The sequence below is a fragment of the Girardinichthys multiradiatus genome, chromosome X (genome assembly GCF_021462225.1).
Source record: "Girardinichthys multiradiatus isolate DD_20200921_A chromosome X, DD_fGirMul_XY1, whole genome shotgun sequence".
In the NCBI taxonomy this organism is placed as follows: domain Eukaryota; kingdom Metazoa; phylum Chordata; class Actinopteri; order Cyprinodontiformes; family Goodeidae; genus Girardinichthys; species Girardinichthys multiradiatus.
In genome coordinates, this window is record NC_061817.1 from 39812678 (window position 1) to 39829002 (window position 16325).

A 16325-nucleotide genomic window follows, 5' to 3' on the forward strand; every position below is an offset into this window, starting at 1 on the left:
ATAGTTTTTAGGAGAAATAAAAAATATTTTAAAAATCAATAGATCCACCTTCCTGTGGTCCAGGTGTGGATGTTACAGATCCAGAAGAAGAACCCAGGATGTTCCCAGACCAGATGGGACATATAGTCTCTGCAGAGTGTTCTGGGTCTGACCCGGGTCTGGGTCTCCTCCCAGGGGGACACATCCAGGAAACCGCGAGCAGCAGCTCCACTCTGAACTCCACCAGGATGACGGAGCTCCTGGTGCTCCACCAGGATGGCCAGAGCCCGGCCATCCTACAGAGGAGCTTGTTTTAGTTTGCTTGGATCCAGGTTCTGGTTCTTTCGATCATGATCCAGATCTCAGTAACATAGGTGGGCTCAAAAGCAGCAGACACAGCTCCATCTTCATCACCACCTTCATTGCTGCACAGCGGAGCAAAGCGAACTCGCTCCAACGCCGGTCAGAATCCGAGCCTGAAGACGACAACAGAACCGCATCATCTGATAAACAGCAAACATGAGACCGGGAAGTTCCCCAACCAGGAACCGTCCTCTCAATGACTGCACCCTGCAACCCTGACCACGAAGACCACAAGCTGGATCCGTAACCTGGTGAAGGACTGGACGAATCCAACCAGCACCCAGAACCAGATCCACACTGGACCTGACAGCTTATGGAAGTGACTCCTTCAGAGCAACCTGCAGAAGGTCTTACTGACCAGTAGGTCCACAAAACACTCGTGGACTGAACAATCAAACCCATATTGGCCCCTCAAGGACTCTGAGGATCAGGTCCACCTCTTCTCCAACACCCTGCAGCAACGTCTCTGTATCAGCAGGCTGGATGTCTGCTCCCTGAAGGTTGGGACGAGAGTAAAACCGCCCAAAATAAGGTTGGACCAGGATCAGGTGTCTGGGTCCATCCATGTTCCAATCCTCACATAGTCAGGACATTCGGATCATGACTGAAAGAACCAGATTCTGGATACCAGCAGCTGGAATGGCATTGTCTTAGAGACCCGGTAAGATCCTCAGAGTAGAGCTGCTGCTCCTCCACGTTGAGTGGAGTTAACTGGATCCCGTCAGACTGGGCCTGTTCCACCAGAAACAGACCCAGAACTCTCTGAAGGATTTCATACAAGCTTGAGATCCCATCTAGAAGGAGCTGGAGTGTTGCTTAGAAGAAGGATGCTTGGGTTTTCCTCCTGGACCTCCCACCTCCAAGAACTAATCTTGACTAAGGAGAAGACAATGACTGAACGGATCAGAACCTTAAGAACCGATTCTCCACAGAGAAACCAGGAGTGAAGAAATAAAAACACCACACATCAACTTCAATGTTTCACTATATTTATATTATATCATTAAATTCAACGTAGTACCTGAAACTAACCACACAGGATGGACAGACGGTTCTGTCCTCCACCAACGGTCCCAGCAAAGACAGAAAGAGACAGAAAAAGGCACGAAGAGTCTTCCAATGAGACGAGGACACGGGACATGAAGGAGGGGGACTGAAGAAAGACAGCGCAGGAGGATGAGCAGACAGACAGAAAGGCACAACTAGAAATAAGAAGGTATGTCCTCTGAAATGTTCTCCAGATGTTGATGACTGCAGGATGGGGTTGAGGAGGAGAGGACAGCAGGAAAACAGGAAGGGACCCCGTCAGCCAAATAAAAAAGGCACAAAGACGTCTGAACTGGGATGGAGTCAGAACCAGAGTTACAAAAGAAAACATTTTAATGCTATTAATCCGACCATCATTATTATTTTTACTACGACTGTCCATGCTGAGGTAAACGGTTCCTACTCCAGACCCAAAACGTTACACAGCGCTTCACTTCCAGCCCGGAGTCTCTGGGATCAGAAACATCTTCTGGAAACAGAAGGTTTTAATCAGCGAAGTGAATTATTGCTCGGTTTGTTCTTAAACAGCAGCGACGTTCCCAAACATCCAGTATTCCCTGACCTCCTGGTGGCTCCGCTGGGAAAGAAGGATTAATAGAAGAAGAAGAAGCTGCTGATTGAAGCCAGAACCAGAGAGGGAGACTTTAAACTACACTGATTACACCAGAACCTTCTGGTGGGCTCACATCTACATCTGCATGGGTCTGCAGTGTTTCCTGTAGCAGAACCTTCAAGTCCAGTTTCTACAGAACCACCCAGAGGTGAAATCTACAGGGAGTGAATAAGAGCATGGGCGTGTCTATCTGCACTCTGGGCTCTGATTGGACCCCTCTCTGACGGACCGTAGCTGAGCTGGGCTCTCCTAGAAGAAGTTAGGAGGAAGGTACCGAGCACCAGGACGTCTCTGACTCTGGGTCCAGATGTGGACCATTTTTAAAGGAATATCCCCCCGTTATCAAAACACATAACGGGTAAGAACAGTTCTAAGCAGTTGCCTCCTTTCCAGGGAGAAACATTGGATTCCTTGTGAAGAAAATATGGACCTGAAGGCAACATTCTGTGGAAAAATCTGTAAAACAAATCCTCAAACTGAGTCAGGTAAAGTCCAACCTCCTGAGACCCGGGTAAACTTTGAGTGATGGTTCTGATGGTAAGGATGGCTAAGCTATGGATCAGTACCTAAAGTCAGAGCAGATCTTCATATTAACATGTTTGCTGCAGGAGGACTGACCCGAAAATCCTGAAACAAACAGAAGAATTCAGAAGAAATGGAGTCCAAAAGGAGTCCATCGCTTCTGGACCGTCAATTAACTGCAGTAAGCTGGTGGACCTGGAACAGATCTGAGTGGTTTATAGGTTTAACTGAAGACCAGATCAACTGTTTTATATACAACTGGGTCAATGTGAGGAGTACATTACAGGTCATCATTTGGTTCTACTCATTTCTACCAGCTGGGTGATCTCAGCAGGACATCTCCACTTGACCTCACCAACCTCCTCATAACTCAAGTCTCAGTTTGAGAGTCATGAACAAGGCGTCTGGACTGGATCGGTCCGTTCGGACACTTCAAAGGTTGAATAAATAAAGCAAACGTGAAGAAAGCCGGACCTCCACATGTAAACGGACCCATTAGTGTCTGTTCTACTAGTAGTGGAATCGCATACGTTCAATGAAAAACTCCTATAAACTGACCCCAGGGTGAAAGGTCAGAGTCTAACCTGTATCAGTCTACAGGTAACAACATGCCTGTTTGCACAATCAGAACCGGTTCTGATGTCCACCCAAATGTTTCACAGTCCTCCTGGATGATAAGATCTCCTTATCATCTGACCTGACACGACTTGAGGGACGCTCCATCTTCTCCTAGCTTCTGTCTGTGGACCTGGGTTAGCTTTGGGATTCTTGAGAGATCCGACTGAAGAAAAGGGGCAGGAACCCTGATGATCTAATTTAGACTCAACTCTAGTTCATGTGTTTGGTTTAGGAACCTTTCCCCCTGAACAATTAATAGCTCAGCGCTCCGGTTCTGGACTGAAACTGAATGAACATGCCTAAGCCCAAAGAAAAACTCTGAAAAACCTTCAGAAGGTCTGGAGAACTGCTCATCCAGACCACGTTAACTGAGGGAAGTCTGGATCCCCGAAAGGAAAGTAGAAAGAAATAGACCCGGATCAGAAGTCAAGGTGAAGCTTGGATTCGGTACCAGCGACGGTGTAAGGTTTTGGGTCTGCTTGCCGCAGTAGAAACACAGAGTATGTTTGGCTGTCTTGGCAGGACCACCGTGAGGTATTGGATCTGCTGGCTTCACCAGCTTGAGTTCTCACTACTCACACGTAGGATTCAGAGTCTTCTGTGAGGCGGACCGGCAAAAGCCCGAAGCTTATCTGACTAGAAAGTGAAAAAAGTACTGCTTGTTAGTGTCGTAAAGCTGCTCTCACCTGCCTGCTCCTCTCTCTGTCTCATTTAGTGTTGGGACCGCCCCTCCTCCTCGCTAACAAATTAAAATACTGGTTATGAATGGCTGTGATGGATACCGCATCATCTAATCTCACTTCATTCCACACATAAACCCAGGCATACACCTCCTCCTCCTCCTCCTCCTCGCCTCTTCATCAGAAGAAGGAGTACTGGTTATCGATGGCTCGAGGGACCCTCGCTCCATCCCTCTCCTCTCCCTCCACAGCTTCTAACTGTTGCAGAGGAGTCTCCCTGTCCCTCTCCTCCCAGTCCTCCACTCCTCCTCCGCTGCCTCCACTTCCTGCTCCGCCTGCTGCTGCAGCTGTACCCAGGGGTGGTCCCCGTCCTCCAGGCTCGACCTCATTTCCTCTCTCCTGGGGGGGGCTCGGTGGCGGCGGGCGTCCCGGGGGCAGCGGGGGAGGCTGAGGTGGACTACGGGGTCTGCTGCTCGAGTCTGCAGGAGAATCAACAGAGGAGGGGAGTAAATAGGAGGAAGGCAGAGAAGAAGAGGAGGGACAGAAGGGAGGCGGGTGAGTGGGAGGAGTTAGGTGAAGCAGCTCCGTGGTTATGGACTCCATGAAACATAAACATCAACTCTCAGTGATGGCATCATTTACACATCCTTTAGTTTCATATCAACCCAACCGAACCTTTCTCTCCATGCAGGTTTACATGTGGTTCTGATGTTAACACACTAAATATATTTAGCGGGTTTCAGACTGCAGCTCAGAACGATGCAGATCAGAGGAACACTAACAGAGTCCAACTGCTTTTCTCCAGGTCCAATGAGTCTTCATTGGTTCCCTGGGTGTTTAGACTTGATTTTGATCTTCTTCTGTTTTTAGAACCATTAATGTTCTTATTGCAACATATTTATCTGATCTGTGTGAAGATCCATCAGGTCTCCTGAAGTTAGAACTACAAGCTGGAAGGAGGCATTATTTCCCATCAGCCTTCCTGAAGACCCGAGGGACACTGAGCGTTCTGCTTCTACTGATGTTCTAGATTAGACTTTTAATCATCTAACTGTCATTTCATCATTTATCTGTTCAGCCCAGAACAGAAATGACTGGATGTTCTGGTACTGGTGGTATGGGTGGTACAGAACCGTGTAGAACTGGGCAGCATGGACTCATAACATATAGATGTAAATGGAATGAGATGGTACCGGATGGGATATTCGGGACTGGTTGAAATATCTCCTCCTGCTGTTTCCCAGCCAGTGATTCATATGGAATATTTTTCAGAATAATAATTTTTGATATAATAACTATTTTTCCAGACTACGTAGGAACCCTGTAATGTACAACTGGTGTCGGAAACGACCACACGCAGAACCTTTTCCTGAACATCTGCGCTACTGTTTCTGAGAATGTTTTGGACTGGATGCCCCTCACCGAGCCGGAGCTCCTCAACTAAGCTTCAGAACCTGACTGGTTCTGATAAGAAGTCACTATGAGAGTCTGGATAAAATGGGAAATACGTCCTCACTGCCACACACACGTCCTCTCTTTCAGCCGAGTCCGGTCGCACTTACACACAGTCAGAGATGGGGGTTGATGGAGAATCGGGATGGCGCGTGGTGATGGCGTCGCAGACCGCAGGCCGACTGCCCGCCCTGTCCCGGCCTGCAGGGGGTGAGCCAACGATACAAGACAACAACAGAGAGGTCAGATGGGCCAGGCAGATGGACGGTGCTGCTGGGATTCAAACAACTTCTCCTCTGCTTAATGTTTGAAACATATTAGAAAAACAGTGATATTATACATCTGAAGCCTGTGATGAAAGCTATGAGAATGGCGAACCATGCAGAACGAATAGAGAACATGGACTGAAGCATGCAGGAGCACCGGTCCAGGCTATGGTGATGCACACAGCTGACTAAAGATGGCTGATCAGAGCAGATCAGGAGTGAACACAAAGCCGTCTGCTCGTCGTGTTGGTCCTACCTGGCTGTCGGACTGCGGTGGACCCAACGAAGCTGATGAGCGTGACATCAGAGGCGCCGCCGGACTCTAGAGGGATCGGGTGCACCCGGAAGTGTTCCAACATGTCAAAGATGGACTGAAACCAGAGGTGCTGCACTCGGCACTGACCGTCCTCATTCAGGGACAGACGGAGGTGCTGTGAGAGACCCAAGATGTTCACTGAACTGCAGAGACACGAAGACAGTCTTCTCTCTGTGTCTGGGAGTCGTTCCCAGAACTGAAACTCACCTTGGCCTTTCCCTGGAAGTTAAAGGTGAGGACGTATTCTCCTCGCCGCGTCTCGCTCTGTCGGACCAGGAACACGCCGTGGCTCGCCGGGCCTCCAGCTAGGACCAGCTGAGCCGCTTTGAGACGAGACAGGGTGCCGTGGAACCACTGACACTCACTGAGCGGGTGCTCCACCGCCTCAGATGTCACCACGTCAGAGAAGAGGAATGACCCTAACAGGAGGGAAAGACAGAAGGTTACAGAACATAAGTGTCGTTTATTTTCCATGTTTTCTGGAATATAGCAGCAGGTTGTTTCCTCTGAACATCAGGCTGTTTCTCCAGCTTTTCCATTCAGTCTTTCTACTCATATGCTAAACAACACCAGGGTTCTACTGATGCTGCTAACCTGGATCCATGGACTTTTATTCAAGAGTTCCTTTAGACCTAAATGAGACAACTCATGGCTGATGTCTTCAATCATGGTGCCACCATGTAGGATCCATCAATTAATAAAATGCCTCTGCATAACAAACTAATTATACATAAACAGATTCACAGATATTACATTCTTCAAATTCTGAAGTTTACATACACTCCGATTACTGTGCCTTTAACTATTAATGAAAGCTCAGATGATGATGAGGTCATGGTTCTGTAACCTTCTGTCTAGGAAGCAGCCGGCGCAAAAGATCCACGTTCATCTGTTCAAACAATTATATGTGGCTATAAACCGCATGGAGATGTCCAACCATCAAACAGTTCCCTGAAATGAACGGGTTCTGGTGAGAAATGTGTGAATCAACCTCAGAACAAAAGCTAAAGACCTTGTGAAGATGCTGCTGGAGCTGGCAGGAGAGTCATTATCCACAATGAAACCAGTCCTGAACCAACATGGACTGGAAGAAGCCAGCACTAAATATTAACAGAACCAGCCAGGATGAGACTAAAACTGAGGTGTTTGAACATTATGACCCCTGTTTGAAGGAAAAAGGTGGAAGCTTGAACCCTGAGAACAGTACGGAGGTGGTACCATCATGCTGTGGGGATTTATTGTTGGAGCGTTTCACAAAACAAAGGCCTCATGAGGAAAGAACATTATGTGGAAATATTGAAGCAACATCTGCAGACATCAGCCAGGAGGTTAAACTTGGACACAGATGGGTCCCCATGGACAATGTCAGATACAGAGTGGCTGAAGGACAACAAAGTCCATGTTCTGGAGAGGACAACATAAAGTCCTGTTCCTAGTGTTCATTTAAGCCTCTGAACTGTAGTCTAGTTGTTGTTGTACATTTAAGATGATCCTAATAAAACAATAAGGCAGATTTCTGCTCTCCCTCCAAACCAAATATTTCAGTTCTTCACCTCTGGTCTGGGTCATGATTACCTGTCGCATCTGGCGTCTCAGCAAAAGGGGTGCCCAGACTAGCCCCGCCCCCTCCAAAATTCCTGCCATCTGGTTCGTCAAGTGGAGCTCGAGGTGGAAGCTCCGGAGGAAGCGGATCCATCAGAGTGGAGGAGCCTCCGATTCCTCCGTAACAGACTGACAGGAGCAGGAGGATCAGCACATGGTTAGATGTTTGGAAAATTACACAATATGTTGATTCATTAAAGCAGTACAAAGACTTCATGTTTCTTTCTCCCAGCCTTGAAAAGAAGTCCTGACCCAGCTCTGATTTCTGTTTGCCTTCAACTGATCCAGGTGATCTGGATCTACAGTTCTCTGAGCTTTCTGAAGGTTCTTTAGAGTTCTTCCTTGGACTTTGGTTGCTCTTTCACCTTCATGTCAGAAAGTGAAAGAGCAAAGTGTAATCTAATGAAATGAGAGCTGGCAGAGTCCTCGTCCACCTGTGGAGACAGGAAACCAAACACTCACCTTGTGAAAGGCGCTCGCTGATCTCAGGTGTTCCACTGAGGTCCAATGAAGCAGCACACACACCTTCAGCGTCTTCCTGCTCACTGCAGCAGGAAAAAGACAGTTAAACACACTAACATCTGCTGGACATCTGGGCCATATTCTCAAATATTTATCAGACTGAAAGTAGCTCCTGGTGACGTCATCCTAAGAAAAATCTTAGAAAAATGATCAAATTCTCAGATTTTTCTTATAATTTCCCCTCGATAAGATAAAAGTTATTCATTTAGCATCTGAGACCTTCAGAGAGCTCCTAACGTGAGGAGATGTTAGTGAGGAGGACCTTTAGTGACCCTAAGAGTGTCTGAAGCAGAGAAGATGGAGGAAAGACAGAGAGAAAGGAGAGATCTTCTCCTCCAATGAACAACAGTAAATGAATAAAACGCTACCAGCTCCATGGTGCAGAGATCCACCTCCTAAACAGTCGAGTTAATGAGAACAGAACCTTCTAGAACAATCATATAATTATTAATATAGAGATAAGATTAACTTTATCATCCCTCTAGGAGGAAATGAAATAGTTTCAGCAGCAGGACAGGTTAAAGGTCAACCTCTAGTAAGATGATATTAGGAAGGATCAATAAATACTAGAAACAATAATTAATAACCATGAATAAAAAATTACAAACAATATAATACAGAATTATCTAAATATTTACTGAGTATAAAATGCTTCAAAAAATTAATTTGGAAAAACTCTTTAAGAAATATAGATCTACATAAATAGAAAGTGTCTCCAACAGTCCAATAATCTGAGCTCTATATCCAGAGCAGGAAGATATAAATGAGGTGAATCTGCTGTATTGTTCATGATGATGTCAGCAGTCTAAATGATCATCTCCAACATCTGTGGAGAAGTTCTCTGGTGCTGCTATCTCCTCTCTAGCTTCTGAATGCAGCAGGAACCAGAGCTGCTCACATTCCAGGCTGGTGCTGAAAGCAGAGGGAACGACGCATTGATCTACTGGTTCCCACCGTGATCCCAGAACTAAATCTACCTTTAACACTCCTCTCTTCTCCTCCACCAGCAGGCTCTGCTCCTCTGTTCACTTCGCTTACTTCCAGTAGATCAGAATACGGCAGCAGCCCCGGCGCGACAGCAGAGTTTTCAATTTTAATTTTCATAGAGGCGAAATTAATCATGTTGGTTTTTACGGCACTCAACTTTACCACGTTCAGTATTTCACACCTTTAATTAATTTTAAGTTCATTTTTGTTACCTTGACCCCGCATACACAGTTAAACACTGAATTGAATATGAAATGAATTAATATGAAATAGATGCAGTATGAAAACCACCAGCATGGGGCGTGAACATAATAATCAAATGGTAAATAAGCTACTTTCAAACATTTAACAGAGTTAAACAGCATCACTACCTGAGACAGATGGCGTTCCTGATGTCACTCAGCCAGGCTCTCATTTGAACAGCATCTCGTGTTTCGATCACATACTGGGCCGACCCCTCCAGCTAAGGAAGAGCAGAACTCTGATCAGAAAGAAGCCCGCTCCGTTTGGGCTTCGAGGAAGAAAACCCTGACAGCTAAACTAGTCTGCAGATGATAAATATGTCAACTTTTATAAAAGTTAGCTGAGAGAATTTAGAAAAAAAAACTCTCTCCTTTAAAAGTCAGACAAGTTGTGATATAATTTACATATTTATGCTAAATCCGTGTTCAAATTATGGCTTCATGGCCAATAAAACCCATGCATCTAAATAAATAAAGTAGAATCTGCATCTCAAATTGTCCCGTTCTAAACACCAAGTAAGATTTCTGCTGTACTTTGAGTTGTTTTGTCACATTAAATAGGTTGTGGTGGTTCTGTGGAAACGTTTCAGGCATGTAAATACTTTTAGAAAGTACTGAAAGGTTTCCATGAAATGTTGTCAACCAAGGCAGCAGGAGACTGATTCTGGCGCTGAAGTAAAGCTTCATAATAAAGCAGAAAAAGCTGGAAAACCTCTCCTGAAATTCCAAGGCAGGATCTTCTAACTGAATCTGATTAGAAGCTCCTGGTCTTCAGTGACATTCTGGGTCTGGTATGTTTCCTGATGCATGAAGCTCATTCGATTCAAAATGAAGCACAATCTGAGAGACAGAACCGGCCCACAGGCAGCGGCGCTGAGGTTCTAAAGACAACCCGGTTAACTTCAATTTAACAGGACAAACTGGTCCATCTGTGACCAGACCGAGGAGCGGCAGAATCTCCAGACCTCTACTCTTCCAGCATCCTACAGTGAAGACATACGGCGAACTGGATCAGTACCTGCAGTAGGAAGGTATTCTCCTTGTCAGGGACCTCCAGGGCTGTGGTGCTCCTCACATCCATGATGGAGAAGCAGGGAACGGTCAGCCGAGGCTTCGAGGACTGAAAAACAGACAGGACCTCGTTAATAAAACTACTTGCTGCTTCAGAGGAGGAGGATCCCTGAAAATATTAACTTGTGTTTTTATTTCCACGATGTGAAACCTTTGATCTCTCAGGCAGGGAGAAGACTCACCTTTGGTGGGATGAAGAATTCCAGGTAGTATTCCTCTCCCCCTTCTCGGTCCCGCTCTCTGAGGACCAGACGACATTTATGCCAGCGGCCCCCCCTCCAGGGCACATTCCCACCACTGGCCAGAGGCTGCACTGGAGCCGCCTGGGCCCCCGCTGACGCGGCCGAGCTGTTGCTTTCTGCGCCATGATGCAGCAAACCAAACGAGAAGCCGGAGAAGCCGTGGTTCCCACCTAACTCGTCGTTAGACGAGCTGACGCTCACCCCGCCCTCCCGCACCAGCCGCCCCACCTTCCTGGGAGGACCGATGGTAGCGGCGCTGCTTGGAGGTTGCGGGTTGGTGCCGGGGTGAAGGGTATGAGTGAGGATTGGAGGTGGTGAGCGGGACAATCTGAGTTTCTCCAGACGATGGCTCCACTTGTCCTTCTCACCTCCTTCGCCGTTGCTTCGCCGGCGGTCCCGAGCAGCCTCGGACAGAGACAGCGAGGTGGCGCTGCTGGATGATGAGGGAGGCAGGGAGGAGGAGGAGGAGTGAGGAAGGGAGAGGGGCATTGACAGGGACACCGGCATCGAGGAGGTGGGCGTAGGAGGCTGTGTGGCAGAGTTCCTCTTGGCCAGGCCGGAGTCCTGGACGCCCAAGGTGTAGCTGTAGCTGGAGGGCATCTGGCTCTGAGCCGCGTCGCTGGAGGAGCTTCTCCAGTGCAGGATTCCTCGGACACTTCCACGCACGCTCCGACCCACGTTCCGCAGCGAGAAGCGTTTCTTCAGTTTGTTTTTGGAGCAGTTGGGCGTGCCGTTGCCTTTGGAGTCAGGCGGAGGAGAGACAGAAGAGGGAAGAAGATGAGGAGTGTGATCAGCCTCAGAGGACTCTGCTTCCGGCTCTTCGTGCTCCACACCTTCGCCAACTAAAGCTATTCCGGGCCAACTGTCCTCCTCCTCCTCCTCTACTGGGGCGTCTCCGTTTCCAGGGACGAGCACGGCTCCCCTCTCCTCCCGCCTTCCGTTGTTCCCTCCCACCGAAGAGCAGCACGATGACGAAGAGGATGGTGGCAGGACTTGACCCTGGGCATAGGAATCCTGAAAGCGATCGCCACTGCGGGTTTCCAACACCAGCCGGGACGGGGCAGGCTTGGACGTTACCCGCGCCATGCTGGAGGGGGGGCTCTGGAGGACTGCTCCTCCAGTTCCTGACAGGGGCGAGACCGCCTCCTCTTCCAGGGAGGTAGCATCTGATGGAGGAGCCCAGCTCACCATCTCGTTGCGCCCCGGAGCACAGCTCGGCGGGAGTCCCCCCTCCAGTTCACTCTGGAAATGACGAATGAAGCGGTCAGTGAAGCGCCGGCAGAAAGCAGCAGCAGAGTCTGTTGTGTAGTGTGGGTTTTCCTGGAGAAACGCCCGGAAATGGCGTGCAAAGTCGCCAGCCGCAACACGTGCATGGAGCTCACAGAATTCGGTCCAGCTCAGGGAAGGGGAGGGGGACGGTGTGGGGGTGTCGGACAGGGAAGACGGGTGAGCCTGGGGTGGCGAGCTCACCAACGGGGGGAGAGGGGGAGGTCTGGAGGACAAAGGTAGCAGTGAGGGAGACGGCGGGGAAGGAGACGGGGAGGGTGACGGAGGTAGAGGGGAGGAGTTGGTGGCCTGCGGGCTGGGCGGGGTTAAAAGAGAGCCGTTCATCCTGGTGAAATGTTTAGGACTTCAGTCGAATCACTTCAAACATGCACAAAATCAGTGGAAGTGAATGCACAGCTGGACTAAATACCCGGGGCAAACACAGCACATCTGTCTGCTCATTTAAAGCTGAGTGTGAAGCAAAGTACAGGACTCAGCATGTCCACAGCAAAGAGTTCACAAGATCATAGTCTGGACCCATAAACCATGGGCTTTAAGCCATTCAGAACGCTGCAGCTCGGCTGCTTGTTACATTATTTTCTGGGGGCTAACAGCAGCTTGCTCCTCAAACAAGCAGAAGAGTATGATTTAATAGATCTGTCTCATCATCAGCTGACGGACGTCCAGAGATCTGAGGCCACATGCTGGAAAACACACAGAAACAAACATTAACCAACAGGAAGCACATGACGGAACAACACGAGACCCTCCAAACTACAGCTGAGGTGACCTCAATTACCGCAAAAGTAGAAAGTACTGAAAAGTTTCCATGAAATGTTGTCAACCAAGGCAACAGGAGACTGATTCTGGCGCTGAAGTAAAGCTTCATAATAAAGCAGAAAAAGCTGGAAAACCTCTCCTGAAATTCCAAGGCAGGATCTTCTAACTGAATCTGATTAGAAGCTCCTGGTCTTCAGTGACATTCTGGGTCTGGTATGTTTCCTGATGCATGAAGCTCATTCGATTCAAAATGAAGCACAATCTGAGAGACAGAACCGGCCCACCGCAAAAAGAATCACGAAAACCATGAATCACTTAAAGACACTGACTGAGTTACTCATTTTAAAGTGCAACTTGAAGCACTAAACATTATTTTCTCCAATGTATATAATAGAAACGTATAGTGTTCCTTTAGGGAAATGAAACTATATACAACATTTCTATTGTTAGTTGTAATTTCAATTGCAATTATAACTATTTGTATAATGTTTTCTATGCAGTGTTTTTTTTTTCTTCTTAGTTATTTAAATGCTATTATCTCACAAACATTTTGTAGGAACAGTTTAGTGTTGAATTAAGAATAATTCCTAAAATACAAGTTTTATTTTGTGAGATGGTGAAACACCAGTTCAGTTGTGGGTGGATTTGCTCGTATTTAGATCCATTCCAGTTTAAAATGTATTAGAACTGCACAATATCTGGAAGGCAAGATATTATAATATTATCGTAAAATATTGTAAAGACAGTTTAAATTGCCCAGAAGCCCATTTGTCCTAACTCTCCTTGGCTGTGGCAGGTTGATGACTAAGATCGGGTCTGGGAATAAAGGCAGTGAAAGTCCATCAACCTGGCTCAGCATGGTACCTGAAATATTAGATCCAAACTCATTTTGCATCCAATCTGTCCTTTGTAATGGCGATATTGCACTAATTGTGATTACAACTGTGATTCAATCCATTGTGCAGCTAAAACTTTATAATACGCAAGTTATTCTACACTAAATGCAGTGTTAAAACGTGCCTCCAGGCTTTACTTGTCGTTTTGGATTTAATTAGCCGTTTAATCAAGTGCTAAATCTGATACTAGCTTCATTTATGTTTTATTTGGATAATCCTTACATTATATATTCCTAAACTAAACGATTTATCAGACTATTCCTACTAATTTATTGATTCCATAAATAATAATAATTTCATTATTCAGATGCTGTTTATTTAACCCGTAGAACATATTTTTGACCCTGTGGTGTCGGACTGTATAGCTGAATAAATGCTGAGTCCTTCCTGCACCACAGGCTGATGATAAATCACAGCTAACTGCAGGTTAGTGACTCAAAGAGCAGCGTTCATGTGCGATTATTCAGCTCATTAGCCTGCTAACAATAGCTACCCGTCTGAACGCAGTCCTGCCGTTCACTGCCAGCTTCAATCAGCTCCACTGGTTGTTTTAAACTGGTTTGTGTGGTTTGTTGTGGGTTCTGCTTCAAAGAATCCACAAACTGAATCAGAAAACTGTAGCTAACAACAAACATTAGCTCCGAGCTAAAGGCTAACTGTTAGCCCCCTAACTAGCTGCTAATAAATGAGCGACCGCAACGTACCTGTTCATCCCAGCCTGGTGTCTCATCTGCGGCTGAAATGGCCGCACATATCGGCATCCAGCCTGTCAACACAACAAAACAACCATTTCATCAAAGCTTGTTGTTGTTGTTGCTAAATATGAATATTGCTATGCCTTTACTGAACCCCTTTTTCTCGCGCTGCTTCATTTCTCGCGATATTTACAGGAAGGTCCGTCTTATAAGAACATGCAGCTCCAATATTGAACTACCTAACTCATCTAGTGCTATTTGTCCCCAACGGGGAAATAAAATGCTCCTAAATATTATATTATTTTACAATATAGTAGTAATAATAAACCCAAAAACATCACATTAGAAATATTCCATTGAATTAAACTAATGTATGTATAAAATATATTAAAAATGAAATGATCTAAACAGTATAAATATGAAACAAAAAAAAAAAAATGTAAACAAAATTTCAAATCTGTAAAATGAAGTAAGAACATAACAATATAGAAGTTGTGAAACATAGGTAAAAAATGTAATTATCAAAATTTTCCTTTGGGATTTATAAAGTATTTTTAAGTTTTATGAAATTGAATATTAAAAATTATTAATTAAGTAAAATCAGACAAAACAATAAAAGAAACATATAACTAACTTAAATTAGAAATCACTCAAAAATGAAATTAAATATCTAAAATAATTAGGTATTTCAAAATGAAATTAAATAAAAATAAAACATGCATACATTCTATGAATTGAACAAATGATGAAAATAAAATGTTTCTGTTCATATATATTTTAGTTTAGTTTTTTTTTTCATTTATATCTTTAATTTAGTTACTCTCCTAACCCACTTTATATGAAAAGTAATTTCTACATAAATAGATACAAATGTGAAATAAAATGATATCTATTTCCATAAAGTAATTGTAGCAACTATCAAATTCCATCCATTTTTAGTCGCTTCTGGGTGCGGGGAATCCAGGTCCTAACGCTCTCATAAGGTAATGTCCAGACTGGGAGATAGGTTTGGGAATGCTCCCATGTATTAAATACAAGCTGACTATTGAATGGAATCCAAAATCCAGGGTGGTAGTTTATGGCAGCATGCAAAAAGGTGGCAATTATGGTCAATAGGTGGATATGATGAAGCCAAACCAGTATACAACAGAGAGCGGTAAAAAACAGTATGACCTCCACACACCCCAACACCTGATGCCCTCTAACCCTGACACCTATATAGATTTACCCCACACCGCCACCAGTGGTGGAGTAAAATATAGGTCAGAGTGTCAATTCACATATATACCAAACAGAATTATCAAAACTAAATAAGACAGACCAAAACTATGACCAAACACCAAAAAAAAAAAATCTACAAATGGCTCCTATGGTAATGCTTTATGATTATGATACAAACAGTTGTATGAATTCCCCGTGCAAGCATGAGACCCTCTCTCTGGGTCTCATGCTTGTCCTAGATATAATCTTAACAGTGTGGCATTACTCTAAGACTAAATAAGAGAAGAATGGATCAACACTGAGGGGTTCTAATACTTTTGTCAGTTCCTGTAGAGAATCAAAGAGTAAATCAAGCAAGGAACTAAATTTTCTATAACAATCCACCCTCTTCGATCATAATGAAAATATATGTTATCGAACACCCAAGAACATTTTTACTGAATGACAATGAAGGAAAGTTCAAAGAAAGTTTCAAAATGTGAATTGATTAGTAATAAAATTAATAATAAAAACGAATTGAAAATGGATTATATGAAGCAAGTAGTAATAAAAATTGACTAAATAATGTAAAATGAATAATGAAATATTATTACAAAGCTAAACACTACAACAAATCAAATCTACTATAACTGTCATCCTCTTTGTTGGAAACAATTTGTCATTCTGATGGAAACAAAACATCTGTTCAATCAACAACATTTTAAGGAACGATCAGATAAAATGAATACACAGATAATAGAAAGAATTCAAACACTCAAAAAATTAAATGAAGAAAATATAATAGAATATTAAATTAGTACACCAATATACTAGCAAAATGAAATGTGTGTGTTCGGTACACAAGCAAGGTAAATTTATTAGAAAGCGTCATCATCATGAGAGTCACTGTCAGACTCATCAGAGCAATCCATGGGTTCCTCTACACCTGTAAGGAGAGGCATCTGA

At 44.9% G+C, this 16325-nt stretch overlaps 1 protein-coding gene across 2 annotated transcripts; it reads right to left on the reverse strand.

The window, feature by feature from the left end:
• Window positions 1-1314: 1314 nt before the first annotated feature.
• On the reverse strand, window positions 1315-14351 carry LOC124862995 (SH2B adapter protein 1-like). Of its 2 annotated transcripts, XM_047357222.1 has the most exons (10): window positions 14169-14350; window positions 10463-12492; window positions 10228-10329; window positions 9339-9430; window positions 7921-8003; window positions 7432-7587; window positions 6064-6275; window positions 5797-5971; window positions 5385-5475; window positions 4144-4301 (listed from the first exon to the last, which is right to left on the reverse strand). In XM_047357222.1, the coding sequence occupies exons 2-10, from the start codon at window positions 12131-12133 to the stop codon at window positions 4280-4282; spliced, it is 2604 nt and encodes an 867-aa protein (XP_047213178.1). In that variant the 5' UTR covers window positions 12134-12492; window positions 14169-14350; the 3' UTR covers window positions 4144-4279. The 2 variants fall into 2 exon arrangements, with proteins under 2 accessions (XP_047213177.1, XP_047213178.1); XM_047357221.1 differs by lacking the exon at window positions 5385-5475 and having other exon boundaries at window positions 1315-4301; window positions 14169-14351.
• Between the last annotated feature and the right edge of the window lie 1974 nt (window positions 14352-16325).

What these genes read in the sequence shown, in the direction of transcription:
- LOC124862995 (XM_047357221.1), bottom strand. Translation starts at nt 12,133, where the DNA reads ATGAACGGCTCTCTTTTAACCCCGCCCAGCCCGCAGGCCACCAACTCC. An exon ending in AGAATACCTTCCTACTGCAG is followed by an intron (nt 9,431 to 10,227) that starts GTACTGATCCAG and finishes GCTCTTCCTTAG; the next exon opens with CTGGAGGGGTCGGCCCAGTA. An exon ending in TGAGACGCCAGATGCGACAG is followed by an intron (nt 6,276 to 7,431) that starts GTAATCATGACC and finishes CCCTCCTGTTAG; the next exon opens with GGTCATTCCTCTTCTCTGAC.